The sequence below is a fragment of the Cebidichthys violaceus genome, unplaced genomic scaffold (genome assembly GCF_023349555.1).
Source record: "Cebidichthys violaceus isolate CVI_PGR_0920_01 unplaced genomic scaffold, fCebVio1.0.p SCAF_79, whole genome shotgun sequence".
In the NCBI taxonomy this organism is placed as follows: Eukaryota; Metazoa; Chordata; class Actinopteri; order Perciformes; family Stichaeidae; genus Cebidichthys; species Cebidichthys violaceus.
Genome location: NW_027176963.1, coordinates 173,375 through 187,723, shown reverse-complemented (window position 1 = coordinate 187,723; position 14,349 = coordinate 173,375). Strand labels below are relative to the sequence as shown.

Here is a 14,349-nt window from a genome sequence, read left to right as displayed (position 1 = left end):
ATCAGAACTCTAGATCAGGGTTCTGAGCCTCAGTTGTTTCCTGACCTCGCTCCGCCCGCGTCCGTCCGCTGGTCTGCTCCGCCCCGCCTGTCTCTTCCGTCCTCCTCCCCTGGGCTCTGTCATCACTCCTGTCTGCACATCCGCCTTTATTTATACTGGAGAGGCCGTTGCCGCGTGTGCGCTTATCGTTTCCCCTCACACCTCATACAACAATATCAGCAGGGGGATGCAAAAGCCCCACGAGAAGCCATTTTATCCTGTTGAGCCATTTTGTTTGTCTCTTCTTATTGTATCCGATTACGTTGCTTGGCTGTTTTAGCCGCGTAATTAAATATCTGGTTGGAGTGTTTTAGACAGCTGCCTTTTAAGAAGTGATCTGCGTCAGTGGAGTGATATCAGTGTGTCCTGTAATGTCCTATACTCACCTATAAGTTGCTGTCTGTTTTCTTTAGCGGACCAGTGGAACTAAATGAACTCACTTAAACCGCTGAGTGTAATTTGCAAAAGCATGACACACTTTTCTGGTTTTCCGTGAGTGGAAGTTCCACTCTAAATGTGAAGAACAGGAAGGGTCGAGAGTAGGTCACAGCATGCATTAAGCATTACGTTTATGTTTTTCTTGTTTCTGCACTGTACTTTGGCTCTGAGTTATGCTCTGCTTCATGCTCTTAGATGCTTGTTTGGAAAAGGAAATGTACTTATGACTTCTGGTGACTAGTAGTTCTTTTGATTACCAATGTTGAATGCACTTATTGTAAGTCGCTTTGGATAAAAGCGTCTGCTAAATGACTGTAATGTAATGTAATGTGTATGTCTACATATCGATATTTATGCTATTATCTGTCTATTTGAGTGTGTGCATGTTGTGTCAATCAACGGAAAATGAATCAGCGACAATTTTGATGAGTTATTGATTGTTTGAATCCCATATCTATTAGCTTACATTTAAGAGGTTTTGCTTTCAAATCAGTGTTAATTGAATACTTTTGTGGTTTTTGACGGTCATCAAGACAAAATAAGCAGTTCCACCTTCTTGCTCTTTTACACTTATGTATATAGTTTTCACATTTTCTAGGTAAAATAATGCATCGGTTCATTATAAAAATTATTACTTAATAGCTACAAAAATTGTCAGTTGCAGCCCTATAGCATGTTGTCACTTGGAAAAACAAGAAAGAGTTTGTAACAGCAGAAAATGATTTCCATAATTTGAACAAATCCCCAATATTCATTTCTCAGGTTTTCTCTTGCTGCATGTTGTAAAATATTAGTAAGTATTAAAAGCTGACCAGTCAAAGTAACGTAAATGTTTTTTACTGACTTTTGTCTCAAGGATAAATGATCATCTGCGGAAGAAGAACTGCATGATACTAACCATGTGATGGGATGGGAGGGAGGTGACACTGGAGAACACATGCAGGAACCAGTGAGAGCAAAGCGGTGAGAGTGGAACTGACCGTCTGAACAAGACTGGGGTCTGGGAGCAGGACTCCGCCTCCGCCTCCGCTTGGAGAATCGGTTGGTGGACAGGACATGAGGATCCGACTGGGACCGGTCCGGGCCTTTGAGGGACAGTTGGGGAAAAAGCATGGCCTTGGTTCAGTTGAGAACACATCGCCCCCATCTGGGCATTCAGAGAACAACAAGGACATTGATCAGACATGCAAGATTGTAAACACATCGCAAACATACTGTATATACTGTACACACACACACACACACACACACACACACACACACACACACACACACACACACACACACACACAGGCTCTCTTCCATTGAGCCAGGGATGATGAAGAAGTGCCTGAGGGAGGATTTGGTCTGTGAGGTGATTGGGGTTGTTTGCTGCTTGTTTGATTTATTCAAAGTTAAGTTGGTTAACAACTGGAGAACACGAGCGTTGATTGGCGTGTTGCTTGCTCACACACACAGCTGATGTGGTGACCGTGTGTAAATCATGTCCGCTCAGTGTTACATTCTCATCGTCTCTGCAGACATGATGGGGTTTCTTCTCTCTGGAAACAGTGTTGGTTTAACTCACAGACTCAGGAGGTAGTCGTCGACTCTCCTGGGCTCCCGAAAAATATTTTTGTTGAACCAGTTGAACTCTTTTAAAACAGACAACTGCATGTCTTAGATAAGATCTGCAATGGGTTTGTTGGCCCTGAGCAAAAGACTGCTGGTCTGCCCGGCTGTGTGGCTCTGGGGGTCCACCACCTGTACAAACAGTGTGAACGAGAATATGATACAATAACAAGAGGCCGGTGTGTTCGCCGCAGAAAGAAGAGGAGAGTGTGAAGAACAATGCAAAAGGAGGAAATGGGTTTTGTGTATGCTTCAGAATATATTTAGACGTACAAAAACATAAAACAAGGGAAAAAATGTTAAAGCTACTGTGAGGATATTGTCTTTGATTTGGTAAAGACGCTGTCATCTATAAGAACTACATTTAAGTATCTTTATATATGTTTTTAATATGCAATCATTTTTCTGTGTATGTAAGATGTTATGTACTGTACACCATGGGAGTCCCATGTTTACTTGCTGTGCAGGATCTCCTAATAGGCAGTACAGGGAACACCGGATCAGTCTCAAAAGTCTCCTCCTTCCCTTGTCCTTCCCTGTCTCCTTCTCTCCTGTTACTGGAGGAAATCACTTTAAGTCCCACCTTTATGAACCTCTTCACCAATGTGCAACGTGAGGGAATGAGTCAGAAGCAAGGAGGGAGAGGAAAACAATTGACATTCAGCTCTGGGCAGTGGTTTCAGTTATTAGCTCGATCAAGCTACACAAAGCTCAACATGTACAACTAGTTTCACATTTCAAAATAAGCATCTTATTGAAAAACGTGTTGCCATTTTCTTAAGAATATTACAATTATGTGCCCTGTATACAAATACACGTGATCCAAAATATATAGTTTATTATACATATATCGTGCTAAACCTAAGTGTGCCATTTTTTAAAATCCCGTTAAACTTTTATTTTGAAGGCACAGTCGCGTTGCTTCCAGTGCACATCTGACTTTTTCTAGCTACTTTGACGCAGCTCATAACCAGCTGCCTGGTTGCTAGACGACTCGATCCGCAACACCGATGTGCAAACAGTGACCCCCTGCAAGGGAAGAAAACTACGTTTTAACGGATTTCAGGAAGATACGGTCAACACGTGTCTATCACCGCATCACCGGCTCGTCACGCGGAGAGTCCGCGGTGTTAACGTGGACGAACATCCGTGTTGTAGTTCAGTTATAACGTCTCTTTTGTTGCCCCGTGTTTTTGTACTACTAACGTTAGCGTGCGCGCGCGCGAGAGAGAGAGAGGCAACCTGGAAGAAATGAGAGGATTAACGTGACGGAGAAAGTTTAGCTTCCCAGCTATGTTCAGCGGCACCGCTAAGATGTCTCTGGAGGCGAGTGACGTTCAGACTGACGAAGACTACGAAGAGCTGGTGAGTCCTCTGTAGTTGAGCCATTTACGACACTTGGGTCTTCAGCCTGGAACACAAACACAACACAGCGGTTTATGGCAGTTGTTGCCAACACTTTTGGGGCTTGTGACTCCTTAAATTGAAGTGAAGTCTACTTGTAATTAACGGATTTTTAGAGGTCTGTAGAAGTGAAAGTATTTAGTATTTCACAAGAAAATAGCAAACAGACAAAAATCCCCAAATTACGTTGTAAATAGAATATTTATTGATGTTTTATTTCAGTTTTTGTCCCTATAATCATAACTCCAAACACCCAGGTTATCACCACTATGAGAGTAAATGTGACACACGAACCTAACAGATGCTAAACATTATAAGCAGAAACTATTATTATGGATTTTATGTTTCCTCTCTCCTCTGCCTCACTCCTGTGTCCAACCTAGGGCGAGGATAGCTTCTCTTTCTCTGCCGATATTTTGGAAAAGGTAAACAAATCCACTTGTTATTGTCATGAATTTAATCAGCGTTTGATTGACACGCCTCTCGTCTGCTTTTAACACCTTTTTTATTTTTGTTCACCACCAGATAAAAAGAAGGAAGAGATCCTCCAGCAAGCCTCCTCCGTCTCCAAGTAAGACCCCCGCTCAGCTGCTCTGTGGTGACAGTTCGACACTATGACGAATCCCCGCTTTCCAACTTCCGTGATTGTTTATATGCAGCGTGTGTATGTGTAGGGTCTCCGTACCTCTCCAGTATGCATGTGAACCCCAGGAGAGCGGCGGTGGCGGCCTGGAGACTGCCGAGGGCCTCCCTTGGCGACACCAGAGGGGACACTCTCGGGGGGAGTGGCTCAGCTCGCCTCACGTCCCTCAGCAACGGCCATGGTAATTACCACACACACACACACACACACACACACACACACACACACACACACACACACACACACACACTCACACGTAAACTCTGCACACGGTGTCTCTCCTCAGGAGGGATGGTGGGAGTAGTGCTGCTGAGGCTCACATGGACAGAGAGATGGATAGAGCGAGAAGGGAGAGACTCAAGTTTGTTCAGCTGCTCTGCTGACTTTGCTCAGCACTGATGTTGTTGGGAAGCTGATGATAAGCAACTGTTGCACGTGTTACAACAATATTCCATTTGGCAGGATCTTGCCTCGTGAAATCAGATCTTTACCTAAAACTCTGGGCTGGTGCAAAAAAAAAAAAATGTGCAAAGAGGTGGATTGTGATTGGAGCTGAGGTAACCAAGGAGACGCAGCACAGCAGATAGCTGGCGACCTGAGACGGCACCCACCTGTCGCTCAAAGCGACCACGCCCTCTGTAATGCCTAACTTTAAGCCTTAATATAAGTTACACGGATGAGCAGTATAGACACTACAGTAGTCATGAACAGGGAAAGTAGCTCTGGAGACCAAAACAGTTTTTTTGTACCAGGCTACAAACAAGTTCACAGTTTTTGTCGCTTCTGCGTTGGTTTCATTTCTCAACAGTTCTAAACCTTAAAGGGACAGTGTGTCGCCTCTAGGGAGCTCCATCAGAAATGGAATATGATGATAAGAATGTTTTCTTTTGTGCCTAATCTCCTGAACATAAGAATTATTGCGTTTTCGTTACCTTTTTTAGAATGAGCCGTTTTATATCTACACAGGGAGCCGGCCGTCCGCCATGTTTCTACGGTAGCCCAGAATGGACAAACCAAACACTGCCTCTACGTAGGGCCGGTAGTGTCTTTGTGTCGGCCACCATAGTCCTCTTACACACTTGGCACACTTTAGAGAAATTTCAGTTGGTTGCAGTCTGCAACCTGGCCACTTGATGTCGCCAAATCCTACACACTGCACCTTTAAATCTGTATAAATGAATTTCTTTGGGCCACTTGGGGGCAGAATATCACCAACATGAGAAACATTGAATCTAATGTTTTTTCAGTGAATTGATTTATGGATTTGTTGATTGATTGAAAGTGTCACTATCATTTTTAGGATGTAGTTTGTGGTGCTGCTGAAGATGTGTTTCTGTTATTTAACCTACCCTCACTGATAGAAACGGGTTGGACAAAATAATAGAAACATGTCTGTGCTTTACCGCATTGTCATCCGGCCCCTTGTTTAAGTGCTCAAACTACAAAGTGTTCTCAGATGGTGTTGGATGCACTGACTTGTGTTGTGATGTGCCTTGAACCTCTCTCTGTCTTCTTCTCCAGATGTGTCCCAGACACTGAGGTCAGAGTGTGACGTCACGCCCGAGCTTCTCAAGCAGACCTTGAGCACGAGGAAACACAAACATCTCCTCTCCGGATCCAACGGTGAGACAATGTGGAGGCGGAGGAAAGTGGGGGGAAAAAAAGAGGAGGCGGGCGAAGTTGGGGGGGTCAGAGGAGTTGGCGGAGGAGAGGAGACGGCACCAGAACACAGACTGTTGCGTAACTGTAAGGTGAGTGTGTGGGTGTCTATTATTAAACCATCTCCCCGTCTGTCCCTCTGCAGGCTTCACCGTCGGCACAGGTGACTACAGGGAGAAGGAGGACATGTACGATGAGATTATTCGACTCAAGAAGGTAAAGAGTTACAAAATGACAGCTTGCCCGTGAATTAACGTTGCATTCAGGGCAAAAAAAACCCAAAACAGCGTTAGAACACGTTGTGCGTCAGCGAGGTGGAGTATTCTTCTTCTTCATAACACGATGTCTGCTGAAATGGCCTTGAGCAACGCTCCAGTGTGCTGTTCTGTAACTTGTATTCCTCTGCAGAAGATAGTTTTTTTTTTTCCCCCACACAGATTAAAAGTCCATCTAGGTTTGACGCCTCAGGATTTTTCCACATGCGTATTCCTCTTCTGCCTTTTCCCGTCGTGTGATTAATCACTCGTGCCGTTCTCCTCAGAGTCTCCAGGCGCAGAAGTCCGACAACCAGCAAATGAAAGCCAAGCTACGCCGCCTGGAGGAAGATAACGCTAAAAGAGAGAAACAGATAGAAGAGCTGTTGGATCCCACTAAAGTACGATCTCTAAATTATTATTCTTTTTAGTCATTTGAACAACAAATGCATTTAAAAAAACATATTTTAAACCATTTTCCTGTAGGGATCTGAATATACTCGTAGTTTGGTGGATAAGAAGAAAGAGGGCAGTGTGGTGAGTACGTCCAGTCAGTCGGTGAGATGATTCGTAGGATTGGTTTCGCACGGATTTAGTCAACTTGATTCTATCCATCAAGGTTCTCAATGGGCTGAAACAGAGAATCCTGAAGCTGGAGCAGCAGTGTAGAGAGAAAGAAAACGCACTGAGGTGAAACACTCTCCCGCCTCTGCTCGAGTCCATTCGGTTCATCAGTGAAGCCGCGTAATATTCAGGTCATCCTCCTTTTCTTTGTCTCCAGTAAACTACAAAGCGAGCTGAGGACCACCAACCTGGAGGAGCTGAAGATCACGGTGGAAACCTACTTTGACGAGGTAACGGGTCTCCCTGTTACCGTTACCTTTCCCACCTAAGTGTTAAACTTATTATACTTAAACATATTCTCCGAACACCTGAAACAACCCTCCGCCTGACTAGTGGTGTGTGTGTGTGTGTGTGTGTGTGTGTGTGTGTGTGTGTGTGTGTGTGTGTGTGTGTTTGTGCGATCGTCTTTCAGATCCAGAGGCTGAGGATGCTTCTAGAAGCTGCAGAGAAAAGGTTTGCATCTGCCGATCAAGTTCTGTGCTCTCGTTTCTTTTTAGAGGACGAGTCGTGTAACAACATTCGGTGACCCTCAATAAACCCTCTGACTTTGAGACGAAGGGACCCGGGAGTGAAAATCTGCTGACTCATTTCCGTTTAGGACTCACTCCTGCAGCACTCTGTTGGTAAAAGTTGTTCATCAGACGTGGGTCAGGTCCAATAATAAGATTATTGTAATCCTGAAATAGATTTTGGCTGTGACTTGATGCCCTCTGCTGTTTTTAATCTCATGGGTATTTGAACATGATTGTAGGTTTTGCTGGTTGTTGCATTAACTTTTCATAAAGCTGCCGAGTAAGCAAAAGCAATCCGATAAAGATATCGTCCGTTGTTTGCAATGCCGTGTTGACATTCCGGTGTAAATACTGCAGAGCTGAAGTTGGACAATCGTGTTTACTGAGTTAATTCTAAGTTTGTCAAATAGGTTGAACGTGTGTTCGACAAAGCTGGTAGTCAGAGACTGTTAATCCTGGATTTAAAGGGCGGCCGTACAGATCAGTCGACGTATCGGGTTAAACAAACTGTCATCCCTGCATGAAATCATAAAACCCCCTCCTGCTCTCTCTTTGTGTCTGCAGTAGTCGAGCGGAGAGCAAGTGCTCCCAGAGGCAGCAGAAGGTTTTGAGCTCCACGGTTCATCGTCTGTCGGAGAACCTGAAGCAGCTCCAGCAGGAGAACGCGGCGCTCCGAGAGGAGCTCAGCACCGACAGTCCTGCAGGAGGAACCAAAGGTCTTTCTCTCACACACTAAACCACTAGGGGTCTGCAATACGCAGACAATCTTATGATTATTGAGTACATGATGAAACATTCCTGTAAATCAGATGTTGCCATAAAGTAGTCGTGCTCATTGATTGGCAGCAATAACCTAATAACATTGTGAAGAACTACCTCTGTATAAACAACATACATCTCTTTGTTTGATATTTTCATTTTGTGTGTGTGTGTGTGTGTGTGTTGTGTGTGTCCTAGGTTACAGAGAGTGGAGTAAACAGAGACTGTTGAGAAGACTGTTGGAGGTGGAGAAGGTGAGACAAAGCTCTGACTAGTTGTCCCCTGACTAGTTGTCCCTGACTAGTTGTCTCTGACTAGTTGTCCGTGTAAACACGTGGAGTCACCTGTGACACACACACACAGCTGCTTCATCACAGACCGACTCCTCTCTCGTCCTATCAGAGGCTGGAGGACGGCAGAGGACACGCCCAGTCGGCAAAGCGCGGCGGCCGATTGGATCGGGAGGTCCCAGGCCTCGCCCGCGGAGATTCCGGGTTTACCATGGCAACAGAGGCAGTGGTCTCCGTGGGAACGATGACGGAGGAATGGGAGGAGCCTTCTGGTCTGAGAGAACGCCTCGGCCAATTGGAGAAGGAGAGGGTGGAGCTTCAAGAGAGGCTGTCAAGTAAAGAGTGAGTGAGCAGCAGCCTGGGGCTGTTTTTTAATGTATATTAAATGATATGTAAACATCTTTACGAGCCATAATAATAACAATCTTAATCCGTCATATAAAGCAGAGGGAGAACACACCAGCCTATGAGTAGAGTGTATACAGCCTCAGTGTTTCGTTCTTGAGTCTGTGTTGTGTTTGTGCTTTTCAGTGACGAGCTGAGACAGTCGAGGACAGAAAGACGAGAATCGGAGACGGAGACAGAGCGATGGAGAGCTGAGCAGACAAATGAACGGGACAAAGAGAGGCAGCAGCATAAGTATGTTTTAGTGACATTGACATGATTAAAATGACGCGTCTCAACATGCCATACTCTCCATAATCTCTAGTAAGATTTGTGAGGTTTTTAACATCAAAAGCCGTCCTCATACATGTCCTTTGTATGTATGGTGGAAGTTAGAAGAACTGTCACCGACGCCTCCGTCATACAGATGCTTTGTAGTAACTTCAAAAAAACGTCCCAGCAACACAGTTGGCATCACCATAAAGATCCACTGGAGGAGTGTCTTATGCAGAGAAGGTCTAATACATAACAGCGAGTGTGGTCGATGGTCAGATCAATATTACAAAGACATTAAATCATAAAGAAGAGCTGTTTACAGATGCAGTTTACCTCCTCTGGTGAATGGCTTCACGTTGCAGTTCATCGTGGTGGTGTGTGTGTGTGTGTGGTGTGTGTGTGTGTGTGTGTGTGTGTGTTTGTGTGTCTGTTTGTTTTTCAGACAGGAGTGGATCAGTTGTGGGCGAGGATCCAGACTCTCGAAGACAGAAGTAAACTTGCGCAAGCTGAGCTCCCCTCTCTCTCTGCCGCATCGCCAGAGGACCACGAGGACACTCAGGCTGGAGCAGGTCCAGAGGAGGGACACGAGAGGGACACTGGGGGACGAGAGGAGAGAAGGAGGGGGGAGGAGACGAAGAGACGAAAGAAAAGAGAGAATCGGGAGAAATCGGCGTCGGTCATCCAGACGAACTGGAGGGAGCACAGAACCCGGGTACGCAAAACACACCACGATTATGTAAAAGAAGTTTTATATATAATAAAATGTCCCCTGACACTTAATCCCAGATTTTTGTCTTTTTTTTTTCTTTTTTGTTAATCTCCATCTCTCTGCATTCTACCTTCAGGACATTGTGATGTTGCAGTCAGCGTTGAGAGCTCATCTCCTCAGAGAGTCACAGCTAAAGGACCTGCTGAAAGAAACACAGAATAAGGTCTCACCCACGCACAAACACTTCCACACAGACTCACTGTCACTCTGTGTCTGTAACGCACCGACAGTCCTCTTACACCTCACAATCATTGCCCCTCTCTTAGTCTCAATATATCACTTTTAAAAAAAAACGACGAGGAAAACACTAGTTTCAGTGAAAAAATGGAAGCAACATCCTAAAGAGCAATCTAGGAGGGACAGGCAATGTTTCAGAAGAGACCAACATGGTTAAATCACAGTGTGGCCAATCAGGATGACACTTATACAGGCTAGTGTCGCTTTAAACGATGAGGCGATCTGACCTCTCGATGGGGGTCACAGGACGTCACGGCACTAACTTTCTCAGACCCTGAGAGTAAAGAACGATGAAATGAAGACTAAATAATAAACGATCACGTTTGCCCTCATCTGAGCCTGGGGCAATACAACTAGACGTCATCATGGACGCATCTGTGCTGAAGTAAATCAGAGTTGCAGTTTAATCAAATTACCACCAGATGGCTCTTAAAAGCATCTCTCCTCTGTCTCACCACACATGTTTTCTGTCTCCCCCACTGAACCTCCCTCACCCTTCCTTACTGAACTCCTATTTCTTTCTCTTTTTTTTTTTTTTTTGCTCCCTATCGTCCTCAACTCCTGTTTTCAGGCTGTAGAGGCAACGAACCGGCGTGACGCTGCATCCTCCGCAGACGGAGGAGAGTTTGACGTGGTTGCCTTGACGATGGTACAGTCCGCGTTCAGGGGACACCTGACTCGCTGTAGCCGGGCAACAGAGAGGTGACTCACGTTTTTTAGAGAAAGAAGAATGTGGAGAGAACAGATCCAGTCAAACATACAGTGCTTTATGTGTGTGTGTGTGTGTGTGTGTGTGTGTGTGTGTGTGTGTGTTTAGTTCGGGGTTCTCTGAGCCTTCTCCAATGGGAAACGACGTGCCACACTGGTGCCACGAAGAGCTCGCTCAACACACACACCCAGCACAACAGGTGAGGTTCACACACACACACACACCACACACACACACACACACACACACACACACACACACACACTCACACACCACTTCTTTGTGATCAATTCTTTATTGTATATTTGTGAAACAAACAGTAGTTGAAAACAAAGAAATAAAAACCCTTCCCCGCTCCCCCGTCGTCCTCATTCCATCGCCATGCAGCTACACATCTATCTTCACCAGAGCTCTTATTAAACACAGCCTAAAGGAGACGTATTGGGCTCATTTGGGGTTTCTACTAGAACATGTTTACATGCTTTAATGTTTAACAAAACCTCTATTTTTCTCATACTGTCTATTTTTAATAGATCTGTATTCACCCTCTGTCATGAAACGGCGCGTTTCAACAGAACTGCATCGCTCGGCCACAGCTAGGTTCCATGTTTACTTCCTGTCAGCTGACGTTATTTACATACGCTACTGAATAAACGATATGAATAGGAATAATCTGGGACACACACACACACACACACACGTTGTATTGGTTTGTATATTGTATGGTGACTGTCATCCTGACGGCTCGTTTAAAGGCACAGTGTCTCAATATCGGCTAAGCGTGATCCTCCATGGATCGAGCGTTTGAATACTTTCACAGTGTTTATGCAGCACTCAGACCTGCTTCATAATACGGAAGACTCACTTTTTTACACGACACTTCAAACATCCAACACACGCATATTATTACAGAACGTAGAAGTCATGCCGCTTAGACAGGAAACGCACCATCACCACTCAGGCGTGTCAGTCGAGGGGTTCAGGCTGGATGTTTGGTCGGGGTACGCAGCACCGAGGCACCTCCCCTGCTTCTCAACCGCCACAAGTCAAAAATGGATCTTGCCCCGGCACACTGATCTAATCCCCCCCCCCCCCCCCCCCCCCCCCCCCACCGGTGCCTGTCTCCTCTGCACCAGACCGAGCTTTTACAGCCTCCCCCGTCAAACACTGACACTCAGCAGGCCTGTGGACCAGTGATGTCATTACCTCACATGACCCCCCCGAAAGAGGCCGCCTCTGTTCAAGATCCCTGTCCCAAGCTGTCGTGATATGAGATCAGATAGCTTGTTTTGGATATAACTGTTGTAGACGTTGATTATTTATCACAAATGAATTTGGGTGAATATTTTGTGAATGCACCGATAGTCAACCCACGATATCGTCGCAGTATTGATTTATGGAGGTAAAAAACTATTGTGACAGTTGATTTCCTCCACATGGACCGGTCCTAACCTGACTGACCTTGTTAGACTCCGTCGCTCCCTCCTCCATCTCCCTGACTTATAGGTCTTATTAGGTCGACATGAGACGGGTGCATAGAGCAGAGCTGCTGTGTCAGCGTTCTTTTCTTACTCCACCGCCCCCTGCATTCGATGTTTACTGACAGATTTTGGACTGCAGCAGTTTCAGCTCGCGCACACCGATCTCCTTGCTCAAGGCCGAAGCAGACATTTTGGTTATGAACACGCAGTCGTTTGCATGATGCAGAGTTATTGTATGTGAAATGAAAACTTAAATTTTTCCCCGTAAAGACGGTGGAAAGCAGGGAGAGGAAGAAGACCCCTGGCTCGTCTCTAGCACTCACCTCCTCCAGGATGACCCCACCAACAGGTTAGAGGGGGGGAGGGGGGCAATCCTTTTTGAGTTTTGACCGTTAAAAGCACACATAATCATTGGGTCACAGTTTTCTACGTGTTAAACCAAAGTCGATTTTTCAGCTTTGATGTCATGAGGATGTTTGCTGGAGGAACATCTGCTGAAATAAGAGCTACATCTTTATAAAATCATAAATATTTATGTTTAAAAACAATTTATGGATTGCACTTTCTGTCATGTTGTTGATTAGGTTCAAAGCAATGAATTAATCCCAGTCGATTAATTATTCAACTGATATTGATTTGGCCTCCTGCAGACCGAACGGCGCTTCGTTGCACGGCTGAGTCCGGTGGAGCCGTCGATTCTGACGACTCCGACGACATCATCGTATCTCCGTCACGTCCTCTGAGAAGCAGAGAAGTCTTAATCTTATAGACCTTCTGGGTGTGCTGTGTGTGTGTGTGTGTGTGTGTGTGTGTTTCTGTTTTTATGTGTGTGTGTGTGTGAAGGAGAGAGAGTGTATGCAGGAAGTCTGTGTTTCTACTCGGAGCCTGTATGTCGGACACTTGCACAGTCACACGGTACCCAAATCCTCATGGTTTGGGTTCTCACTGAACCTGCAAGCGATAGCTGGGATATTCCAATATTAGTCAGGACAACAATTAACATGCACGACATTTTCCTCCGTCGTAAAAACCAGAGTGTTCTGGGAGGTTGGATGCAGGTTTATGACGCGACGTTACGAGGCACATAAACACCTCACTCTGACACTGTCCATAGACGATGCTTCAGTGGGAGGCAATGCTCTCTTTTAGTGCAGGAGAAAGCACTTGCATAAACATGAAATGGATATCCCATTTGATTTGGAGATCTTGTGGTTTATCATTTGTGCCAAAGTGCCTAGTGCATGGTTATATAATTCAAATTAGGGTAATAAATGCAATAATTTCTCTTGACACACACCGCTTTAAATTCCTCTGGAGTTCACAGCTTTAATTAAATAATGAACTGATCGTGTTTTGACTTGCCTGCTTTGTTACACACAGACGGCGTCAACCGCTGCTCTATCGTGTGCGCTTCATAACATGATGGCTGATTCTGAGGGATGATTCTCTGAACTGATGCACTATTGAGTCAATACTGTGAATAAATTATGGATCATTCTGCTGCAATACTAAACACACAGTACAGTGGAGGATACACAGGGAGTTTGTATAAAGCCAGTAGTGTGTGTGTGTGTGTGTGTGTGTGTGTGTGTGTGTGTGTGTGTGTGTGTGTGTGTGTGTGTGTGTGTGTGTGTGTGTGTGCTCTATAATGGACAAATGATCAACGGATGAGTGCAGTTTCCCCCACATGTATGTCTGTAACTTAATTCCTGAGATTTTCAATAAAAATCCTGTTTTTATAATGAAATGTGTTGTTTTTTTTTATCGGAAAGCGGTGGAAATATTAAAGCATATTTACTTTGGCACTTTATATTTTGAGGTACTTTAACTGTACAGCTACTAGTTATTTTTTTAGATTAAGATTTATCATAAAAATCACATGATAGTTGTTTAAAATGACTCCACCTTCGACGTGCTGCGACAGTAAAATGCTGTGTGTGCATTAATGCGTCAGTATTGACTGAGCCGACAATGAAAGTACCGATAGCAAACTATAGACATTTATTTAAAGTATCAAAAGTACTCCTTAGGCGGCAGAATAGCCCCTGTCAGAGTATGGGATTATTATTATTACTGATACATATAAGTGTGAGCAGCATGTTGTTGTTGGTTGAGATGCACCTAATTGGTAGTTTACACACTGTTGTGTTTAACAACATCACATTTTAACAGGCCATCATATGTTTTGTATGTTAAATTTTGATCAAAGTAACTAGTAAAGTAGAAGGATAAAGTAGCAGTAAATGGGAGTACTTAAATA

At 44.7% G+C, this 14,349-nt stretch overlaps 1 protein-coding gene across 1 annotated transcript; it reads left to right on the top strand.

Annotated features, from left to right (window-relative positions):
* Positions 1–3,044: 3,044 nt before the first annotated feature.
* iqce (IQ motif containing E) lies at positions 3,045–13,823 on the top strand. The gene is given in 23 exon segments (XM_068737436.1): positions 3,045–3,453; positions 3,876–3,917; positions 4,018–4,063; positions 4,167–4,316; positions 5,657–5,758; positions 5,940–6,010; positions 6,336–6,449; positions 6,535–6,585; positions 6,668–6,738; positions 6,830–6,902; positions 7,085–7,125; positions 7,749–7,900; positions 8,142–8,197; positions 8,346–8,575; positions 8,765–8,876; positions 9,114–9,117; positions 9,343–9,605; positions 9,739–9,825; positions 10,471–10,601; positions 10,717–10,757; positions 10,760–10,807; positions 12,360–12,446; positions 12,731–13,823. Coding segments are annotated over 23 exon segments (2,172 nt in total). The 5' UTR covers positions 3,045–3,381; the 3' UTR covers positions 12,859–13,823.
* Positions 13,824–14,349: the final 526 nt, after the last annotated feature.